The sequence below is a fragment of the Scomber scombrus genome, chromosome 15 (genome assembly GCF_963691925.1).
Source record: "Scomber scombrus chromosome 15, fScoSco1.1, whole genome shotgun sequence".
NCBI lineage: Eukaryota > Metazoa > Chordata > Actinopteri > Scombriformes > Scombridae > Scomber > Scomber scombrus.
The window spans coordinates 3803983-3823739 of NC_084984.1; the positions used below are offsets into that span (position 1 = coordinate 3803983).

General features: G+C 41.8%; 2 protein-coding genes across 2 annotated transcripts; one reads left to right on the top strand and one right to left on the bottom strand.

Moving 5' to 3' along the window:
* The first annotated feature begins 1479 nt into the window (after window positions 1-1479).
* LOC133995773 (protein FAM222A) lies at window positions 1480-10945 on the top strand. The gene is made up of 2 exons (XM_062435251.1): window positions 1480-1603; window positions 9537-10945. The coding sequence occupies exons 1-2, from the start codon at window positions 1480-1482 to the stop codon at window positions 10943-10945; spliced, it is 1533 nt and encodes a 510-aa protein (XP_062291235.1).
* Window positions 10946-14097: 3152 nt separating this feature from the next.
* LOC133995399 (glycolipid transfer protein-like) lies at window positions 14098-17574 on the bottom strand. The gene is made up of 5 exons (XM_062434782.1): window positions 17424-17574; window positions 16863-16921; window positions 16046-16179; window positions 15804-15954; window positions 14098-15113 (listed from the first exon to the last, which is right to left on the bottom strand). The coding sequence occupies exons 1-5, from the start codon at window positions 17524-17526 to the stop codon at window positions 14931-14933; spliced, it is 630 nt and encodes a 209-aa protein (XP_062290766.1). The 5' UTR covers window positions 17527-17574; the 3' UTR covers window positions 14098-14930.
* Window positions 17575-19757: the final 2183 nt, after the last annotated feature.

Sequence of the window (19757 nt, forward strand, 5' to 3'; positions counted from 1 at the left end):
AAAATGGGATCTGACTATACTGAGGCTTTCAGCTCTTCAGATGTGTGTGCTCAGATGAGACAGGTTGTACTGAGCAGCCTGAAGTGGGCTTGTCACCATGGGACAGATGTTGAGTGGAGGAGGGGAGCGGGCACATGACAAAAAGGGGAGAGTGAGGGATTTTTTTTTTCTTTCTGCTGGCACCTGAGTAAAATGAAAGCCACTCTTGTCTCTTCATCCTTTTGAGGTGAAGGTAATCATGTTTCTGCAGCTCATCACTGAACAGTCTGTTCTGTGGTTGACTTGCTTTAGCTGCCCTCTGGAACCTGAGGGAGAAATGAAAGTGAAAATCCCCCCCAAAAAAACGTAAACCAAAGAAGAAAACGAGGTAAAGGCAATCTGAAAGCTGTTTGCTGCAGGCTTATAATAGCCTTGCTGGGGACTACCGCACTGTAATGGAAATACTGTGTTTCATTCCGTTTGTAATCATTGAATTGATTAACTATTAATAGCCTGTAAGTCTGTGATATTTTGCAAGATACTAGATTCACATACAGTAATCCGTATATACGGTAGCCCCGGGTTTTTTAGTTTTGCTGCACTAGCATTCATATTTGCTGACTCTTCCGGATAATCAAAGGGAATGTCAAATGCAATTATCAATGAAATATTCCCTCAATGCAAGGATTTCTTTGCAGAGTGATTGCCTCAATCAGCACAGCTGCTGAGAGTTTCTGTCTCTTTCAGACACATCCTCTCATTTCCTCTGACAATACTTATCTCTGCAAACAGCACAGCCTATTTTTGGGAGTGAGTTGATTTTGGGTTTCTCTCCTGATCAATACAGCCGTAAATTTACGGAACGAGAAGTGCAGGTCTCAGGGCTTGTTACAAATTGAAACGCCCAGCCTGAGGCTACAGGAGGCCTTGCAAACGATCTGTGTGATTGCAACCGACAGAACAAGGTTGATGGCAGGAAAAAGCCATCATAACAGCTAAGCAGAAGGAGGAGATGGAGCCGTCATTAAGTGATGTTAATTCCTCAAATTCACAGTCTCCGCAGTTCAAAGTGGGGCTCCTGAATTTTAATGTGTTTAAAAGGACCCGAGTGAGTGCAGAGTTTTAGATATGTAAGCTACAGAAGTAATGTGGAAAAGACGTTTTTTGAAAGAGGAGATCCACCTATGGGGGTTTAAGTGTTCTCTAACAGCAAGCTTGCAGTTTTCTTCTGACATCAAAGTGATGTTTGATGCAAGAGTTCAAATGTATTGCTTATAATGTGATGTTTTTCCAAACCAAAAAGTTGCTATCTACTTACTCTCTAGTGATTCTTTGAACAATGTGGCCTCGGGAGTGACAAACTTTTGAAATCAAATGACAGTAGAACAAAACTTATCGGGCGTCAGTTGATTTCTGGTGAGGTTAAAGCAAAATGTCTTTTTCTTTTGTCGTTTATTCTAGCAGGTTTACCCAGGCTGTGTGCAGCCCTAACCAACTATCATGCTGGCCTGTATCCAGAGACGGCAGAACCTCTCATCGCAGCGTCTGGCCTGCACACCCAAAAGCCTCGATGTTCCACCACCGCCATTACTGCTGCCAGTACTGCAGCCACGCACCCACAAAGGTGAGTCTATATCGCAGGATCTTGGTCATGTCGGTCATGCTCATGTTGTGTAAAGCGTGACCTTGTTGCTTCCGAGTGCACATTAAGATCATGCCAGGTTTTTCAGCGGCGTGCAGAGATTTCAACTGCTGTGAAAGCTCCTTGAATTAAAATAATGGGCCTCCTGATGATGATTCCTTTTAATTGGGCTACTAATCAGCAGCTCCTGCAGTGCGAAATGCGTGCAGGTCAAAGTGGACGCTGAAATTACAGAGTTAATCAACTCCCACACACGGGGTTACTAATGATGTTCACATTTTGCGCAGAAACCTTTCTGTGTTAGTGTTGCTTGACCTTCATCTCCACTGATTATATTGCATTCACTGAGAGGTTGAGTGGGTGTCTTCGGGAGTGACCTGCACTGACATTTGAGATTAGATTTCTTTCAATTAATTGATTGAATGCGATGTCACTGCAGATTTATTTCCTGGCTGGATACTGCTTTCTTTATGTAGGTTACTCTTCATCCAAGTTATTTTGTGCTGTAGTCCAAACATTTTTTTTCCCCCTCCTGGACAGTCTAGACTCACATAATGAGATTATAGTACCACAAATGAAGTTATTCTACTGTGGTTTCCTATTGTCAATTGCTTTAAAAAAATGTGGATACCTTATACTTCTTTGCTGGGTCTGGTTTGAAGCTAAATCAGACCTCTATGACTACTTACAGTTCAATGGTTCAGCTGGGTGTGCGTTACATATTATGATCCATTAGAGATAGGTCTTGCTGTTTGTTGTGTTAAGTATAATGTTTTTGTGCCACCTGTACAGTACTACTCAAACTGGTCTAGTTAAAAAAGCAAGAGCATTCAAATATTGCTCTGTAACATTCATATTTTTCAGGTCATTGCTAAGCTTTAGCTATCTATACGAACCTTTTCTATGATATATTTGCACCTTTTGTCTGCAGAGAAAAGCCTTGATCGGGATGATCTTACTTCTACTCCTTTTAGGAGTGAATGTTTTGTTCCTTTGCATTGGACCTGTGCATTCTCATACAGAATCTCTTTATTTATGCATCATAAACTGTATATATTGCATAATAAATTAATGTTTTGGATGTATGGAAAGCATAGACAGATTTCAGTGAGAGATGTTTGATTAATTCATCAACTTCCTACTTGCACACAGGTGTTTTCATTTATTCTGTCTGGATAATTAGACTTTTTCTCAGGTTGAAGTTGGTTGGAGTCACACTGTAAAACTCCTGAGGTCACCAGACTCCATATACTTAAAAGGACCATAAAAGTTGTCCTAATCCAACAGGTGCAACACGGCTTACAGGAGAGTCAGTTAAATGTGAAGTGCTGGAAACTCCTTCCTTCGTAAGCTCCATCTCCTCATTTCCCATCTGTCTCCCTGGGTGAAATGTCTTTGTCTTTTTTCTTATTAAATATTAATTGGGAATCAGTGGAGCACTTGTCTACTAAATGCTGGAACAGAAGGGCTTCTTTGCCTCAGGCAGAGCCAGGGGTGGATTTCTCATCCTGTTTACCTGCAGGGCCTCTTCCTCCCCCCTTGAGTTTTATAACAACTGTGCGTAGTGCACCCTCCAGCTCCAGCCTGACATTTCAAGCACCACCAGAGGGAATAGACAGTTGATGGGAGCTCAGTCTGTGTGGCCCAGGCTTCTTCATTAAATGAGTCACTGTTGGATCGAGTTAAATAGGGATAGTCTTTAGTCGCCGCTGTGCTTTTGAAAGCCATTTCCATTTTTAGCTATCAATAAATGGAAGGCAGTGGACATGAAAGCTCTCAGCCACACAAACCCATGTAAAAGATTTCTGTGAAACGAGTGTTAGGAATTATGTGATGAGAGTGAATGAGAGCTGCGCTCTTCTCTTGCTATCTCAGCTTGAAAGCAGGGGCTGGAAAGGCTTTTTTTCCCACGCTGCTGGCCTGTGCTTGGGCCGGCTTTGAGAGGGGAAACTTTGCCCAAGCTGGGCCAAGCGGCACAGAAACAAATGAGGAGTGACACTGGTGCAAAGGAGTATTCGCCAGAGCCTCCTCCAGCACACATAACTAAGTGTTCAACCCTGTGGTCACTCTGTGAAGCACCCTTCATGTAGAGATTGCTTACATGGAAAGGAGGAGGCATGTGAAAATGGGGTGAATGAGAGTCTGTATTTTTATTTTTGTGTGTTTATGGAAGAAGGTCGTAAATAGAGAGGTCAGTGTGAGTGAAATTTAAGAGCATCTGCTCGGGTATCAACATGTCCTGTGTCTACTTGTTCCACTTCACTCAGCTGTATCTAATGGTTAGGTTAAGGAAACCACATTGGGCCATTAACTGGCAACTGTCTTTGAACCCTAGAGGAGATAAATATTAATGACTCTTTATATTGATGTTTTGACATAAAGCTGTTCATACTGAATTTCATGTTGTTCTTTAAACATGTTGTAAACCTGCTTTTTAGACCCTTTCCGGTCATTGTTTTGTTTTTTTATGGCACATTTAAAGAGTTGTCAACTCTGTTTGCAGCAGCAGCCAGTAGCCGTTTTCAGGAAACGAGCTTTTGAGCTGAGCTTTTTTCAGGAGTTGATGTGTAGACCAAATCAGAGCTAGAAGAAGAGGGAATATTGGCCTTACATTTGAATGGCACTGTTGCTCTGTGCCTGTTGGATGTGTGAATCTGCAATCTCTAGTATACTTAACATCCTAATCATTTTCTGCAGATTCAAACTGTATTGATTGAATGTTTTACAATCAGTGTTTTGAAATATGATTGGAAATTTAATTTGCATACAATTAAGTAAATGATGTAAAACAAACAAAGAAAGGTAGATTTTCTTTTTTTTTTCTCTCCGTGTCCTGAACTGCAACAAGAGCTGCTAGTTTGCATTGTCTAACCAGCAGATAGTCAATTGCAGAATGAAGGCAGGGCCAATTAATTACATGGTTCTAATGACTGGGCTTATTGGGCCAACTGGGTGCATAAGAGGAGGTTGTCATGGTAACGGAGACATAGGTTTGTAAATGTGCTGTGAATGTGCTGAGCTCAGTCCCTGGTTTGTTATTTTAAATATCAGGATTATCGGTGTGCCAAACAAGTATTTATGCCTGCTGAGAAGCACTGTTCCAATAATTAGCTGCCAGTTCCCAGCGCCACGTTCGACTGAGGATTTGACACTCGTAAACATGTTATCTCACAAAAGTGTTCCCCGATAAGTCGTCAGCATAAGATCAAAGACCTGTGGGGTTCTTAGCCTGGCAGTTCAGCCGACATGTATAGATATTAACGAGGAATAATTTATGAATTTTTAGTGTTATCTCATGTGGGAACTGCATCTAGCGGTCGCTCTAATGGCTCCCTTATGCTGGCCCTCTGGGTATTTTAACGGTTGGAAGCCGTGGTTTTGCAAACGCAATGAGCTTGTCCAACTCCTGTTTTCAGCACTGCCTCTGGGGCTTGTTTTGCCTATAAATTAGTGATTAACTCAAACGGCTCCAAAACAATGAGGTCCCCCGCTCTAATCTGGGGGGGAAATGGCTTCGAGTGTGACCACGGGAAAAAGATTAGCCCCTTTTTAAAGTGGCAGAAAGCGTTGAGTGGGTTTGTATGGGGGTGGAATCAGGGTTATGAAACCCACAGTATGGTAAGCACCCAATGTTTTATCCCTCTAGAATATTTTTTATGCTAATATTAATAAAATCTCCAAATCACAAAAACACATTAGCACACAAACACACACACACGCACGCACGCACGCAATAAATTAGGCCTTGTGATGATTGAGAGCTTATGATTGGCCCTCCGCCCCCAACTGTTTCTTTCCAAGCACGTTGCTGGCATGGAATGAGGAAATCAGGATTAGGTGTTTCCTGTGAAAGTGTGCCAGTTTCACTCAGCATGATGCCACAACAGTTGAGAGGCATGTGTAATGTAGGAAGCCCATTCCAACCAAGAAATCACTCAAGCCCGACTGTAGGGACCATTAAATCTATCAATCTAGGGTTGTAGATACATCTGTGTCATTACGGTGACTGTTGAGGAAAAGAAAAATACAAACAAGCTTTTCAATCCTATGTAACCTATCAGGCTTGTCTAAAAGCATGTGGGAGGAAAATGGTGAAAGGTCACAGAATTTAAATTTGTTCGCACTGCGTGATGCCCTCAGCCAAGGTTGCTTTCCAAAAGTGGCTGATGTTGTTTTCTCTGCTGTTGTTTTGGAGGGTTTTATTTGTCTGCCTCTGCTCTCTGTCAGGGCTGAGGAGTGAAACAGCGTGCAGTCTGCAGGTTCAGGGTGATTAAGTGCTTAAGGTCAGACTGCTAATTATCTTCCTGCCATTCCCTACCTGACAACACACAGCTGCAATTTCCCCTGTTGTCATGTGAACTGCATCAGATTTGTTTTCATTGTACCGCTGAATTTTGTCGTGTGACCGCTGTGCCTCTCGAAGTAGCACGAGACACCATGTCACAAAGAAATCTTGACTATCAGAAGGAGAAACAGATTTTTATTAATTCACAAAAGATGAAAGGGGGATGTTCCCTCTTCACATTGTTTATTTTAATAGTTTAAACAGGTTTTTGAGAGAGAGAGAGAGAGAGAGAGAGAGAGAGAGAGAGAGGGAGAGGAGAGAGAGAGAGAGAGAGAGAGAGGAGAGGAGAGAGGAGAGAGAGAGAGAGAGAGAGAGAGAGAGAGAGAGAGAGAGAGAGAGAGAGAGAGAGAGGAGAGAGAGAGAGAGAGAGAGAGAGAGAGAGAGAGAGAGAGAGAGAGGAGAGAGAGAGAGAGAGAGAGAGAGAGAGAGAGAGAGAGAGAGAGAGAGAGAGAGAGAGAGAGAGAGAGAGAGAGAATCAGAAAAACTAAGCTTAATTTTGTGGTGCAGAATTGTTTCTTCTTCTTTCATATCTTGGTAATCATCTTGAAACCGACTGAGGCTTCCCAGTTCCCAGGCTGGGAACCACTAAGATAAGCTGTAATGTGATTTGCACCACTTTCAGTTTGTCTTTTAGTACATACAGAACATTTACTCTGGTCTACGCACCAATTATGTCCTAAAAATTAAGCCTGCATTAATGCAAACCAACTTTAATTAAAGGAATCATACATTTCATGTGCTGTCACTCAAGTACCTGGGATCTAAAAGCACTAAATAACTGACTGAATATAATTGATGTAAGCGTAATACTAAGTAACAGCACTAAAAGGAAAAAAAAGGAGTCATTTGAACACTTGAAGACCAAAATGAGCTGGATATGACTGACTGAAGCACATGTTTTGAAATACACCAGCTGTTTAAAACAGTCTAATGCACAGTGAAAGCATTGTAATTGTTTGTCAAATTGACTCAAAGCTTTCTAATTAAAACATATCTTGATTTTTAAATGTGCAAATAAATAAAAAAAATGTGGACGCCTGCTGTGTGCCGTGCAAGCTTTACTTCATGCAAGTCGTCAATTATCACTCTCGCTGGTTACGTATGCACCCTCATGTTGAGTTTGGGTGAGAGAGCAGCCTCTACACATTATGGCCCTTCTTGGCACCTTCAGAGGGAAACTTCAGCTCTCATTGTGCCAGATTTGACATTAATGATCCACACATTTTTAGGTGTGCTTTGACTGGGGTGTTTTTGCCCAGTGAAATGTTTTATTACTGCTACCACATGCTTTGAGAAAGCTGCCACTGACTAGTAACAATATGTGCAATGCTCAGTTTACTGCAGTTTAACACCACAGATTAGTGTTTAAGTCTTTAAGATTGAAACAATTACCTCTGCTTGTAAGGTAAAGCAGTTTTAATGCTGGTCATGTTGTTTCTGATCTGTTGCAATAGCTAGGCTTCTGTCAGGATCAGCTAAAATGATCCCTTTAAAACAAAAAACAAAACCGCATGTCACACAGTTAGTGGTTGATAATTACGTGGATGCAGAATGGGGAAAGGCCTGTTTGCTAATGAGATTTCCATAGCGCCGCATTAAGGCAGCTACGGTGGGAAGTGCAGCTGTGTTGTGTCTCCGTGGCTCTTGACAGGGGATGTAATCTCTGGACTAACAATATCAGACACCCTGCGAAGACGTGTGAGCATTCAGAGTGTTTGAAGTGTTTGTGGAGCAGCAAGCCCAGCTCAGCGTGCAGGGCCAAACACTAACATTTAACTCAACAAGACTGTCTCTGATTTATTTTGCTATATTATCTATCATCAGTAATTGAGCAACACTATCCAGGGCCTGTTTTGTGCTGCACTGCCAATCCTGGTGTGAGTTGTGATGCAAGAATTGATTATAATTTTTAAATGCTTCATTGCTTCTCATCATTTAAGCTCCTTTCACAAAGATATGAAGCTCTTACTCTTATAATTGATGGTCATAAATATTCAATTTATAGCCAAAGGCAATATGCAGCTGGTTTTTCCTGTTACCTCTCTATCTCTCTACTCTCTCTCTCTCTCTCTCTCTCTCTCTCTCTCTCTCTCTCTCTCTCTCTCTCTCTCTCTCTCTCTTCTCTCTCTCTCTCTCTCTCGCTCTCTCTCTCTCTCTCTCTCCATGATTAGGGTTATGGGAAACTAGAGAAGGGTAGGCTCACATCTCAATGCCGTTTACAGTATAAACACCTCGCCAACATCCCAGAAGTCATTGTTTTCTATAGCAGCACTGCACTGTGATGCCTAATAAGCAGTGTTTTGCTTTGTTGTATTTCTCTGTAGAATTCATTCATGCTCCTGGCACCATGGGGGCTGTTCTTTCTGCTCCACCGGGAGATTGCTGGATGAATTGAACACTCCACCTTACCTCTTCCCTCCATTTTAAACACCCAATTTATTTCTTTCATGAGATGGATCTTGTAGATTGAATCATTTTCACAGTCGGAGGCTCACTGTAGGCCCCAGAAATGAAATGAACTCCCAAATCAATTTCAAATGGGAACAACAAGTGAGCTCTCCCCTGCAAAGCTGGAATTGGTTTTGTTATTGAAAATGAAATGAAGTGTTTTGCTTTTATTTTTCGCCCTTTTTTTTATTGCAGATTACAGCCTTGTTCCTTCACCTGCTATGATTCCCACAGACTTGCAGTCTGATGTAGGTCAGTTTTGCCGCTTTTTTGTTTTATGTCTGGAATTCCATAAAAGTGTCACTCGGAAAGGTGGCGGTAATTTCTACCTGGTGATTTATTGTTTTTAAATGGAGCGCCTTTTCCACCTTTCCTTTGTCGCTGGGAGTTAAGCAGCCATGAAATTGCCTGAATAATAGTGTTTAAATCCATTCTTAGTTGGTCCCGTCAGCCTTTCCACACACACACAATTCAATCAACAGCGCTTTTGATGATTGCTCTTTTTCCACCTGCAACAACTTTTCCTTCAGTTTAGGCGTCATTCTTTTTACAGTATAATCAGTTCAGGTCCATAAAAGCATAAAGTGGAACAAAATCTCAGAGGCAGGAACTGGTAAGGCTTGAATGATTTGAGAAACAACCAAAAGCGAAGCTATTGTAAAAAGAAATCTAGCTGTGAAGCAAATTACAGAACTATTCATCATTATGCAAACAATTAACCTTAAATGCTATTCTAAGGGTTTTTTGACGTGTTTTTCTTTTTTTTTTTTCACCAGTATCTGCTTCTGCTTGGTTCCTCCTGCTGTGGTTTAACAGCTAAATGTCATCAAAATCAAATCTCATTGGAGCCATTGCAGGAAAATTAGCTCCTCTCCCTCCTCGTGTTGCCACTGCTCCTCTTTTGATTTCCCAGGGTAAACTAATTCTGGATTAAATTAGTTTCATTAAGCACTGATCAAACAGTGCTGGAGGTGTTTCCCTCCCTAAAATTAGTTTATAAGACACGTTGATGTCTGCCATTATCCCCTAAAACTGGTTGAGATTGAAAGGGGAAAAAAAACAACAGAAAACACGAGGCTGTTTGTAGACTAAATCACTTGTTTCTGTCTGCTTTCTTCTCAGGGGAGCCAGCCTCCATGATTTCTCGGTACCCTTCTCCTGCAGAGTTGGATGCTTTCGCCCAGAAGACCGCCAACAGCCCCCTGTCCATCAAAATCTTTCCATCTGACGTCCGGGTGCCGCAACACAAACAGCTTAACAAAACAGTCAACGGTTTAGATACCACAGGCCGTTATAGCCCCTATTCACACCCGTACTCAGGAGGCTCCCGGGGCTTGTTGGCCGTCGTCAAGGCATCTGTGGTGGTCAAAAGTGTGGTGAAAAACCATGAGGGCAGAAGGACTAAACACACAAACACCCAGACTTCTGTGGCACCGTATAATAATCCTCTGAATAATGGCTACACAGCCAGACATGGGCATAAGGTCTATCATATAAGCTCATGTAAGCGCCCTGATGTACCCATTGAGACACTTTGTTCTAGCGCTGGGATGGCCTCTGGAGATCAGAGCCTGGCCCCCCAGTCTCAGCTGGCAGAGGTTCAAAGCCTCATGAGAGAGATGAGCAGAGTTCCCCACAGCCAGGCCCTGCAGCTTGGGGGGGAAGCGCGAGCCAGCCCCTCGCTTCAGGCTGTGGCTGCTGTGGCACATTCAGACTCTGACTTTATTCTGGGGGTGCCGCCACAGAGCAGTCTGGCATTCACTGGGGCAGTGCTGCCTACGCAGAGCGCAGACGTAGCCAAAGCTGGGTACTTGGAGAAAGGAGACTACAGAGTGTGGCAGCACAAACATCAAATTCAGCCGCAGCCCTATCAGCAGGGAGCAGTGAGGATGTACAGTGGCGCTCCGGGCCACAGAGCGGTTGATACCGGGGTTGGCCAGTCTCCTGAAACCGGCCTCCCTTTGGCGTGCTCCTCACAGCTTTCCTATAGGCTGCATCCCCCCAGTGTGGGCACGGGGCAGGAGCGAGTCAGCGGCTCCTCTGTGAACTGTGCCAGCATGCAAGGGGAGTTCTCTGTTGGACAGTACTTTGCTCCTCTCTGGGACAGTGTCGTGGCCACCCCAAATAGCGACTGTTATACTTCTCAGGTGCTGGCAACGGGTACATGTTCAGCCAGGCCTAGAGACCTGGGCCTCTCTCATCTTCATCCCCATCTCCACCCTAACCGCCATCAGCAACACCACCACCACCACCACCAACACCACCAACACCCACAGCATCACCAGCCACAGCTCCACCCTCCTCCTCTTCCTCACACCCAGGCCTACAACGCATGTGGGCTCCCCAATCCTAGTCTGTGCCACGCTGCAGTACTGAGCAGCAGCCTGCAGTCTCTGGAGTGCCTCATCAGTGAGATCCACCCCCGCTGCATCAAAGAGCACATGCTGGGCCGCGGGTACGAAGCCATGGGGATGCCTCAGCTACTGGAGCACCACCAGCAAAGCCACATCCAGCTCCCCGTCTATAGATAAGACACGGTGCCGCCACACAACAGGAAACAGAAGTGAAAAACCTTTTTATAGACAATGTCAGTTTAGACTATCTATGAGAATGAGACATGCCTTTTTAGTTTGTGCATGTACTGTATTTGTAGAAGGCTTACTGTTACAAGCCTGAAATGGTTAATGATAATCATGACTTAAGATACAGGTTTATCTTATGGACTTTTTGTTTTATTTTCACATCTTACACAGCCATCAAATATGCCTGCTGTTCATTTAATACCTAATCACAATTTGCCATTTACATTTCAACTGTATATTTTGGCAGAGGGGCGACTCCTCTTTACAAACGGGGAAACTTGCTTTATTGAAATAAGAATCGGCACCCGTCTAAAAAGCAATTACTTGAATCTGGGACAGTTTTGGTGAATATACAGTGTAGTATATTTTTACATAAAATTGTGAGAGGGAACATTCTTTCATTATTACCTGAACTTTTGTGGCTGCTGCTTTCTCCTCGATTTTAGTTTTTGCTCACTTTTCAGCGGCTCTTGTGTTAACAGACATGCACAGTGACCCAGCTTCTGCAATATGATGCAAATCTGGTCACTGAAAGGGGAAATATTTTGATAATTTGCATACAAATGTGAAAATGTTTTTTTTTTTTTTTTTAGTGCAGTCATACTCAAGGTTGTGTTATTTAACATCTTAAATGATTTTAACCTTTGTGTCGTCCTCCCGGGTCAAATTGACCCCGTCTGTTTTGACTGTTGCTTATTTCCTCCCTTTCTTCCTTCCTCCCTCCCTCCTTCTTTCCTTCCTTCCTTCCTTCCTCCTTTCCTCCCTTCTTCCTTCTCTCTTTCTTTCCTACCCCCACCTTACTCCCTTCCTTCTTTCCTCTGTCCTTCTTTCCTTCCTTCGTCCCTTCCTCTTTTCCTTTATCCCTCCTACCTTCTTTCCTTCCTTCTTTCCTCCGTCCTTCCTTCCTTTCCTTCCTCCCTTCCTTCTTTCTTTTCCTCCCTTCCTTCCTCCCTCCTTTCCTTCTTTCCTTCCTTCCTCCCTCCCTCCTTTCCTTCCCTCCTTTCCTTCCTTCTTCCATCCTCCCATCCTTCCTTCCTCCCTCCCTCCTTTCCTTCCTTCCTCCTTTCCTTCCTTCTTCCTCCCTTCCATCCTTCCTTCCTCCCTCCTTTCCTTCCTTCTTCCTCCCTTCCTTCCTTGACTCGAGGACAACAGGAGGGTTAAGGTAGTCATGCTCAACACAGCGCGTTAGGACTGTTTGCATATATCTGAATCAACACTGTGGCATTCAGGCCAAGCAAGATGTGCCCTTTTGTTGTATTTTTTGGTAACATTTATAATTTTAAGGAGGTTGTGTTGACTTTTTTCTTTTCATCATTTATCTCTGACGGTGTGAAATGTATGACTGAGTAGTTCTTTGTGTGTCTGCGCTGGTTCTGTAATACTATTTATTTATATCGGCCTGTTGAGTTATTATGGCAAAAACCGTCTCTATAATTATAAAGTGCAATTATTATATATGAACATGTGAGCGCTCTTCATGAAGTATGTTGTTGAAATAACTACGTTTGCAATGTATGACCCCAATCCCCCTCACCCTTTTTGCCTCTTCTTAATAAGGATTGTCAAGTAAATGAAATTTTCTAGACCAAGCAAATAGTTTTTGTGTCATTACATATTATTTTTATTTATCTGCCAAACACGCAACTGAGAAGACAGTTATATTATATCCATGAATGATAAATGAGATGTGTGTGTGTGTGAAAGATGAGATATTTTCCTGGATTTATGCAAAGGGAAGGTTTAACTGCCAGGAAGGTTTTTTTTCAGCCATAGATTTCATTTGATTAACATCCAAATTTTCACTTGAGGATCTCCGGTTTATAATATGATAGTGAAGTCAGTCTTTAGCTGAAATATTTCCTCTATAAATGATGCAACTTGGAAGGGATAATTGTGTTACCATTGTGAATTATGTGAGCCTAGATGGACGGCAGACGCTTGAGGCAGGAGTGATTTGAATCCGTCAATACACACATGTAAATGAAAATGTACAGGCTTTCTCGTTCTCTCGTGATATTACATTTATGTATAAGAAAAATACTTTTTCTTGAAGATAAATCCACATGAATATTAGTGCTTGCATTATTAAGACATGGGCTTGCTATTACCCAGCTACTAAATGGTTAATATTATATGGTATGCCTGCCTGCACCCGTTATTTTGCTTCATTTGTCCTCCTAAATTGGATGCTATAGCAGTAATGTCGTTTAAATCACCACAGATGTATAATGCACACGCATGTTAAGTAGTCTATTACAAAACAAATAACCTAGATGGCATAAATAATGGCATTAGATGCACTGTTGGGAATAAAACTGCAATATTTGATTGATGAGCTCGTTGCAGGGTAACTAATATTTCAGAGTTAAAAGGTCAGTGGCTTTGTCATTGAGGGCTTTGTTGTGAATGATTTCATGTCCTTAGCCTATTGTGTGTTGTCTTCCCCTTGGAGCTTTTCCATCCTATCTATCTGTCGGGAGTCAGGCCAGGCCGCTCTGCTGATAAACCTACAGGAATACAGACGTGCTGCTCTTGTTCTTGCTGTGAGACGATTAGTTGAGGCTGGACTCCGCTGGGAGAGGAACCAGAGCCACTCCAGCCTGTGGGACATACTTCAGATAAATAAGACTGGGCAGAGGAAGAGGATGGTTGATCTGGGGGATTAGTAGGCATGAAGAAGAGAGGGGATTTTTGCCCGATTTACTGCTGACGTTTGGAGAAAAAAACAAAAGCGTTAAACTCCGATTTATCAACATTTTTTTTCAGCCATACCCTCAAACGCATTTTTTTTGCTGGGGGGCAAATTAAATTTCGGTCCACCAAAATAGCTTTTGAAAACGCATAACCTGCTTTTGCAGAATTATACATGAATTAAAATGTTTTTTTAGAGTCACTGAAGAACTCACTTGGCAGAGACTAAAATTAACATAGTATAGTTCGATTTTTATCACTTAACATGATTTCACCATTTCATGCAGTAGCTGCACCACAAATGTGATTAAAAGTGAGACGAAAAGAAAGTCAGTATCATCACCTGGAGAAAAAATTCATGAACTTTGAGTGTGATTTTTATCATTTTGAGTCATTAAACTACTAAGATGTCGATAAGAATTTTTAATCATAATCATATCCAGAATCAAACAGCAAGTATTTACACAGAAAATGTCAATCTAATTAATGAGTCATTATCATGATGTGCTGTCTCCTAAAATAAAAAAATATTTTATATAACAGATCACGAAACAATAGGAACAGTACAAACGACCACACCCTCCACAGCAAGTAAATGCAGAACAAACCACAAACTCCACACAGGTAAAACCCTCAATAGAAGGAAAAAGCTCTGGCTGTGTTAGCGTTTGTCTTGTAGGCCAATATATAAATGCTAATTTGAAAACATTGTGTTTTTTTATTCAGTAACACTAAGGCACTAAGTGGATTCCAGCAATTACTAAACAACTGAAATGGGCTGTTAAAATGTAAAATTACCCATGAGGCTGCTGCTCCCAGGTTAACAGCAGAGGTAAGTCCAGGCCTCAGGAGGCTCAGAACATCTGAATCTGAACCATTAACAGCAATTTCGATGTAACCTGTAACCCACATAACAGTGTTTACAGTGTTTGTGTTATTTGTGTCAAAAAATAAAGCAGCAACCCACACACAGTCATATAATCCTGTATAAGAGTTAGAGCTGCACTGTTGCTGTAACAATCCTGTAATTACTTGAAATTATATACAAGAATGAAAAAAAATAACCATCTGCATCATTTTAAGACCGAATATACAGCATTAATATTTAGTAAGGCATAATCAAATTAATAAATATCACACTGGAAGGAAGAAAATCTCATCAGAAAAACCTTTAAAATACTGGACTAACACCTGAGAGGGATGCCGGGTGGAGGATGCTCCTGCACCTCCGGTCCAGCGGTGATCAAACCGTGTAGTCCAGCTCTGCATTCAGATTTGTGTACATGTTGTAGATGGCGTCTACAGTAGCTGTGTAATTCACCAGGAACTGACTGACATTCGACAGACAGTCCTCATCTTTCACTTCCTCTCCTTTCGACAGAGCCTTGAGGAAGTTCGATCTGTAAGGAGCTGCATATAACGCCGTCTGCAAAAAGAAAAACCACATTGTTAGACAGAAGAAAAAACAGTTAAATACAGGGTAAGTACACGAGAGGATATAACAAAAACATCTTATTTGATGCCTTCCATTATCACAACACAAACTACAGCTTCAAATGTGCTTAACCTTCGTGTCGTCCTCCCGGGTCAAATTGACCCCGTCTGTTTTGACTGTTCCTTCTTTCCTTCCTTCCGTCTGTCCTTCCTTCATACCTCCTTCTCTCTTTCTTTACTTCCTCTCTCTTTCCTCCCTTCCTTCTTTCCTTCTTCCATCCCCCTTTCTTCCTTCCTTCTGTCGTTCCTTCCTCCCTCCCTCCTTCTCTTTCTTTCCTCCCCCCTACGTTCCTCCCTTCCTTCTTTCCTCTGTCCTTCTTTCCTTCCTTCCTCCCTGCATCTTTTCCTTTCTTCCTCCCTCCTTCCTTCCCTCCTTCCTCCCTTCCATCCTTCCTTCTTCCCTCCTTTCCTTCCTTCCTCCCTTGCATTCTTCCTTCTTCCCTCCTTTCCTTCCTTCTTCCTCCCTTCCTTCTTCCTCCCTTCCATCCTGCCCTCCTCCCTCCCTTCCTTCCTTCCTTGACTCGAGGACAACAGGAGGGTTAACACTTACATACACATTCAATAAATGATAAAGAATAACACGAAAGATGGCACTTTTCTTTCACATCTATAGTTTCCTCACTTGGAAAATCTTTTGAACAAGCCAGCCGTGGTATTTCTTCAGCGCCTGTTCGTAGGCTTTGGTGACATTGACCCGAATAAGGTTGGGGTTGTTCTCATCTCTCTCTCCGTCTGCCATACTCTGCAGCAGGATCTGTATGAAACGGAGACCCCTGCAGGAGAGATTCAGCATTATTTTTTCTTTTTTCTGCTACAGTTTTTCAGCTGAAAGTTCAACATAATGACACTGGCATGCTCATTCACCTCTTCAGCCACATCAGAGCTAATGTTGCACCGATTTTAGGCCATTCTGCAGCATTGTCTTGACGCTCTGCCTCCAAAATGTGCTGCAGGGTGACATACCTCTCAGGATCCTTCAGATATACTGCTTTAATTTTCTGGAAAAAGAAAAAAAAGAAAAAGACACATTTGGGTTGAGTTTGTATGTAGGATACTCTCCATCATGTTCCAACATGCATTTAAATGAAAACACACTCCCAATGTGTTTCTATCACATTACATTGACTTACATTCATTTCATGGAGACTTATCCTAACCTTACCCAGAACCCCTAAACTTAACTCATATTTAAACTAAGTCTGCACCCTAAAATTAATGATTTACATTAAGGGAGATTTGCTTTTTGTTTACCATATGGGAGGCAAGTCCCCATAACAGGATTGTGTAAATAGAACATGAAGAATGCCTGGCACACACACACACACAGTGGTATTTCTATCACTTCAGAGAACATTATATTTACTTACAGTCATTACACAATCGCCACAGGCCTAACCCGAACTTCAGCTAACCCTAAAAACTTACTTTAATTTGATTTCTTTTAAAAATTGGGGTCCTGAAAATGAATTATTTACATCACGGAGACTTTCATTTTGTCCCCATAAGGGAGGCGAGTCCCCACAACATGAGAAACACACACACACACACACACACACACACACACACACACACACACACACACACACACACACACACACACACACACACACAGACAGACAGACAGACACACACAGACACACACACGCACACACACACACACACACACACCCCTGTATCTTACCATTATATTGCCATTAATGTCTGATTTGATGACTGTAAACACTTTTGATCCCAGGCAGTCTGAAAGAGAGAAAGACATTTGAGAGTAAAGCAATAAAATATTAATGACTTCATCACTCATGGCTCAGAGGGGTGGGAGAATACAAATCAGCCCTTTTCATATAGCGCGCGAGGGGGTGGGTGGGTTGGGGGGGGGGGGGGGGGGGCATTGAATGCATAGTCTCAGTAAAGTCACAATGAGGTCAATGTGTGCTGTGTTCAATGTGTAAACAAAGAGTTTCTCTATAGGAAAAACGGCCGCAGCTGATTCAGACCCCCCCACCCCCCCCCACCACACCATGACACAGCAGCTCCACTTGTATGTGAAATATAAGCAGGAACAACTCGTGGGTGAAAGACACAAGTGACAAGTAGTTTGTATCAGTATGTCATGAGGAAACAAGTAAGCCAAGAATTAACTGTGACGGCAGCAACAGTCCACCCACCATCTCTCTCCCTCGCGCTGTCTCGCGCTTTCTCTTTCTGTCTGTATTAGACTTCAGGTGGAGGTAAATATACTTACCAAAAAAAGACGGGAGATGAGAGACGGTCTCGAGGAACAGCTTCGTGTCTATAGAGTTGTCAGGAGGCAGCTCTTTGAATTGGTTATCCAGTAAAAGAGACATGTCGTCCTCCTGTCGTATTAAACGCTGAAACACACAAGCAGCAGCAGTCGCGAGCAGCAGAAGTGAAAAAAAAAAAAAAAAAAAAAAAACCCAAACCCGGAACTATCTTCTTGTCAGATGGGCGGGGAGGCGCTACCAGCCACCAAATGCCTCCCTCTCCCACAGGTGGGAAATAATGCACAAACACGCTGAATGTGGGTCAATGACGTATAAGGATTTTTTAACAACTCAATTTTAGAATAATAAAAACAAGCATATCTAATGCAGTAGGTCAAACATTCAGAATGTTGTGTACCTGAAAATTCATATTATAAATGTGAAAGTGATTTTAGTGGTTTTTCAAGATTAATTGGCACTGGCCTTAAAAAAAGTCATGTGGTGCGACCATGATTCATCTTGAAATAAATTAATTTACTTAACACGCTTCACATCTTTTTTTTTTTTTTTTTACAAGTTTTCAGTAATATAAAGTGTTTGGAAACAAAGTATTTGCATTTTTTTTTTTTTTTTTGTAAATGATGATGTTTTATTTAAATAAGATATTTCAAGATGAATCATGGTCGCACCACATGACTTTTTTTTAAGGCCAGTGCCAATTAATCTTGAAAAAACCACTAAAATCACTTTCAAATTATAATATGAATTTTCAGGTACACAACATTCTGAATGTTTGAACTACTGCATTAGATATGCTTGTTTTTATTATTCTAAAAATTGAGTTGTTGCAAATCCTTATACGTCACTGACCCACGTACGCAACACACACGACAATGAGCTCAGTTGAGGTATGAATTATACTTTATTAGACCTAAAGGCAGGGATTTGATTTCAACCACAGAGGCAGTGGTAGGCTATAGGTTACAAGGAATTAAATGTCAAGTTTGAAACCAGGGTTGGAAAGAAACTGAATACATGCACTCACTGGTGTTACTTTTACTGTAGTTTATATGTCTAGTCTATATCTGTGACTATATATATCCACTTTGGAAGTATTTTAGTATTGTTGGTTACTAAATTAAGTTTGATGGATGCTCTCATGGTCCAATCAGGATGTTTGGTCCAAGATTTAAAGGTGTAGTGCATCATTTAGTGGCACAGACTTGGCAGAAATATAAGTATGTTTTAATTAGTATTTAATCGCCTGAACATGAGAATCATTGTGTTCTTGTTACCCAACCTAAGAATGAGGCCTTTATATTTACAAAAGGGGACCGGTCCTCCTCCACAGAGCCAACCATGTTTGTGCGGTAGCCCAGAAAGGACAAACCAAACACTGGCTCTGGCTCTAGAGAGGAAATCTCACATGAGTTTCACAGCCATTGTAGGTTCTCCTACACACTTGGAAGGGGGGGGGAAGGGGGGGGGGAGGAGGAGGAAGGGGAGGGGTGATGAGCTGGTTGCATTTTGCTAGATGCAATTAAATCCTACACACTGGTCCTTTAACTTTTTAAAAAGAGGAAATGAAACATTTTCCACCTTACAAATGAAAAGTTGAATTCATAAGCAATAAAAAGAACTATTGCTCAATTCACTGCAGTCAGGCCCCCCCGCCCCCTAAAAAACAGCCTTAACAGGTCTGGTATGACCAAAAAGCTAACAAGTATGTATTGAGTTAGTCACAAATGATCATTTTTGAAGATTTGAAAGTGAACAGAAGACATTAATACTGTATTCAAGACCATTTTAGAGCATTTTAAGACATCTAGAGAAAAGGCACCAATTTGACGAGGCTGAATTGGATTAACTGACTAAGGGAGGGGGGGTCACATATTCATACTGGATTGGCTACAGTTCTCCTCCTAAGGCAGGATATTCAACTTTTCTTTCCAACCCCTGTTTGAAACTATCTGGCTCACAACAATGAGTTACACATTAGACCCAAGTTCTACAACAGGTACTCTTAACTCTGAGGGGCACATTTATACTTCATCATTGATTGTAAACCATAGGCGGTACAGGCAGCATCTTGACACACTGGAGTTACAGCACCACACTTAATGAACAAAAAAAAAAAATCACAAGTCGCCTACAAATAACTGCCAGCTGAGACGTCCCAAACCTCAGAACAAGGAGCAACATGTTAAAACAAAAGCTTATGAAAATAAACATTGATATTTTCTTAGAGGTATGACATACAGTCTATAAATAGAATAGCATTTGGATTATTTAGATAAAGAATTACATTGATACATACATTTTTATATATTTGCATAATGCTATTAAAATTGATT

Excerpts from the sequence above, each read along its gene's own strand:
- LOC133995773 (XM_062435251.1), top strand. The coding sequence starts at position 1,480 with ATGCTGGCCTGTATCCAGAGACGGCAGAACCTCTCATCGCAGCGTCTG. Across the intron at positions 1,604-9,536 it reads GCAGCCACGCACCCACAAAG|GGGAGCCAGCCTCCATGATT; the intron begins GTGAGTCTATAT and ends CTTTCTTCTCAG.
- LOC133995399 (XM_062434782.1), bottom strand. The coding sequence starts at position 17,526 with ATGTCTCTTTTACTGGATAACCAATTCAAAGAGCTGCCTCCTGACAAC. Across the intron at positions 15,955-16,045 it reads GCTCTGATGTGGCTGAAGAG|GGGTCTCCGTTTCATACAGA; the intron begins GTGAATGAGCAT and ends TCTCTCCTGCAG. Across the intron at positions 15,114-15,803 it reads TTGTTCAAAAGATTTTCCAA|ACGGCGTTATATGCAGCTCC; the intron begins GTGAGGAAACTA and ends TTCTTTTTGCAG.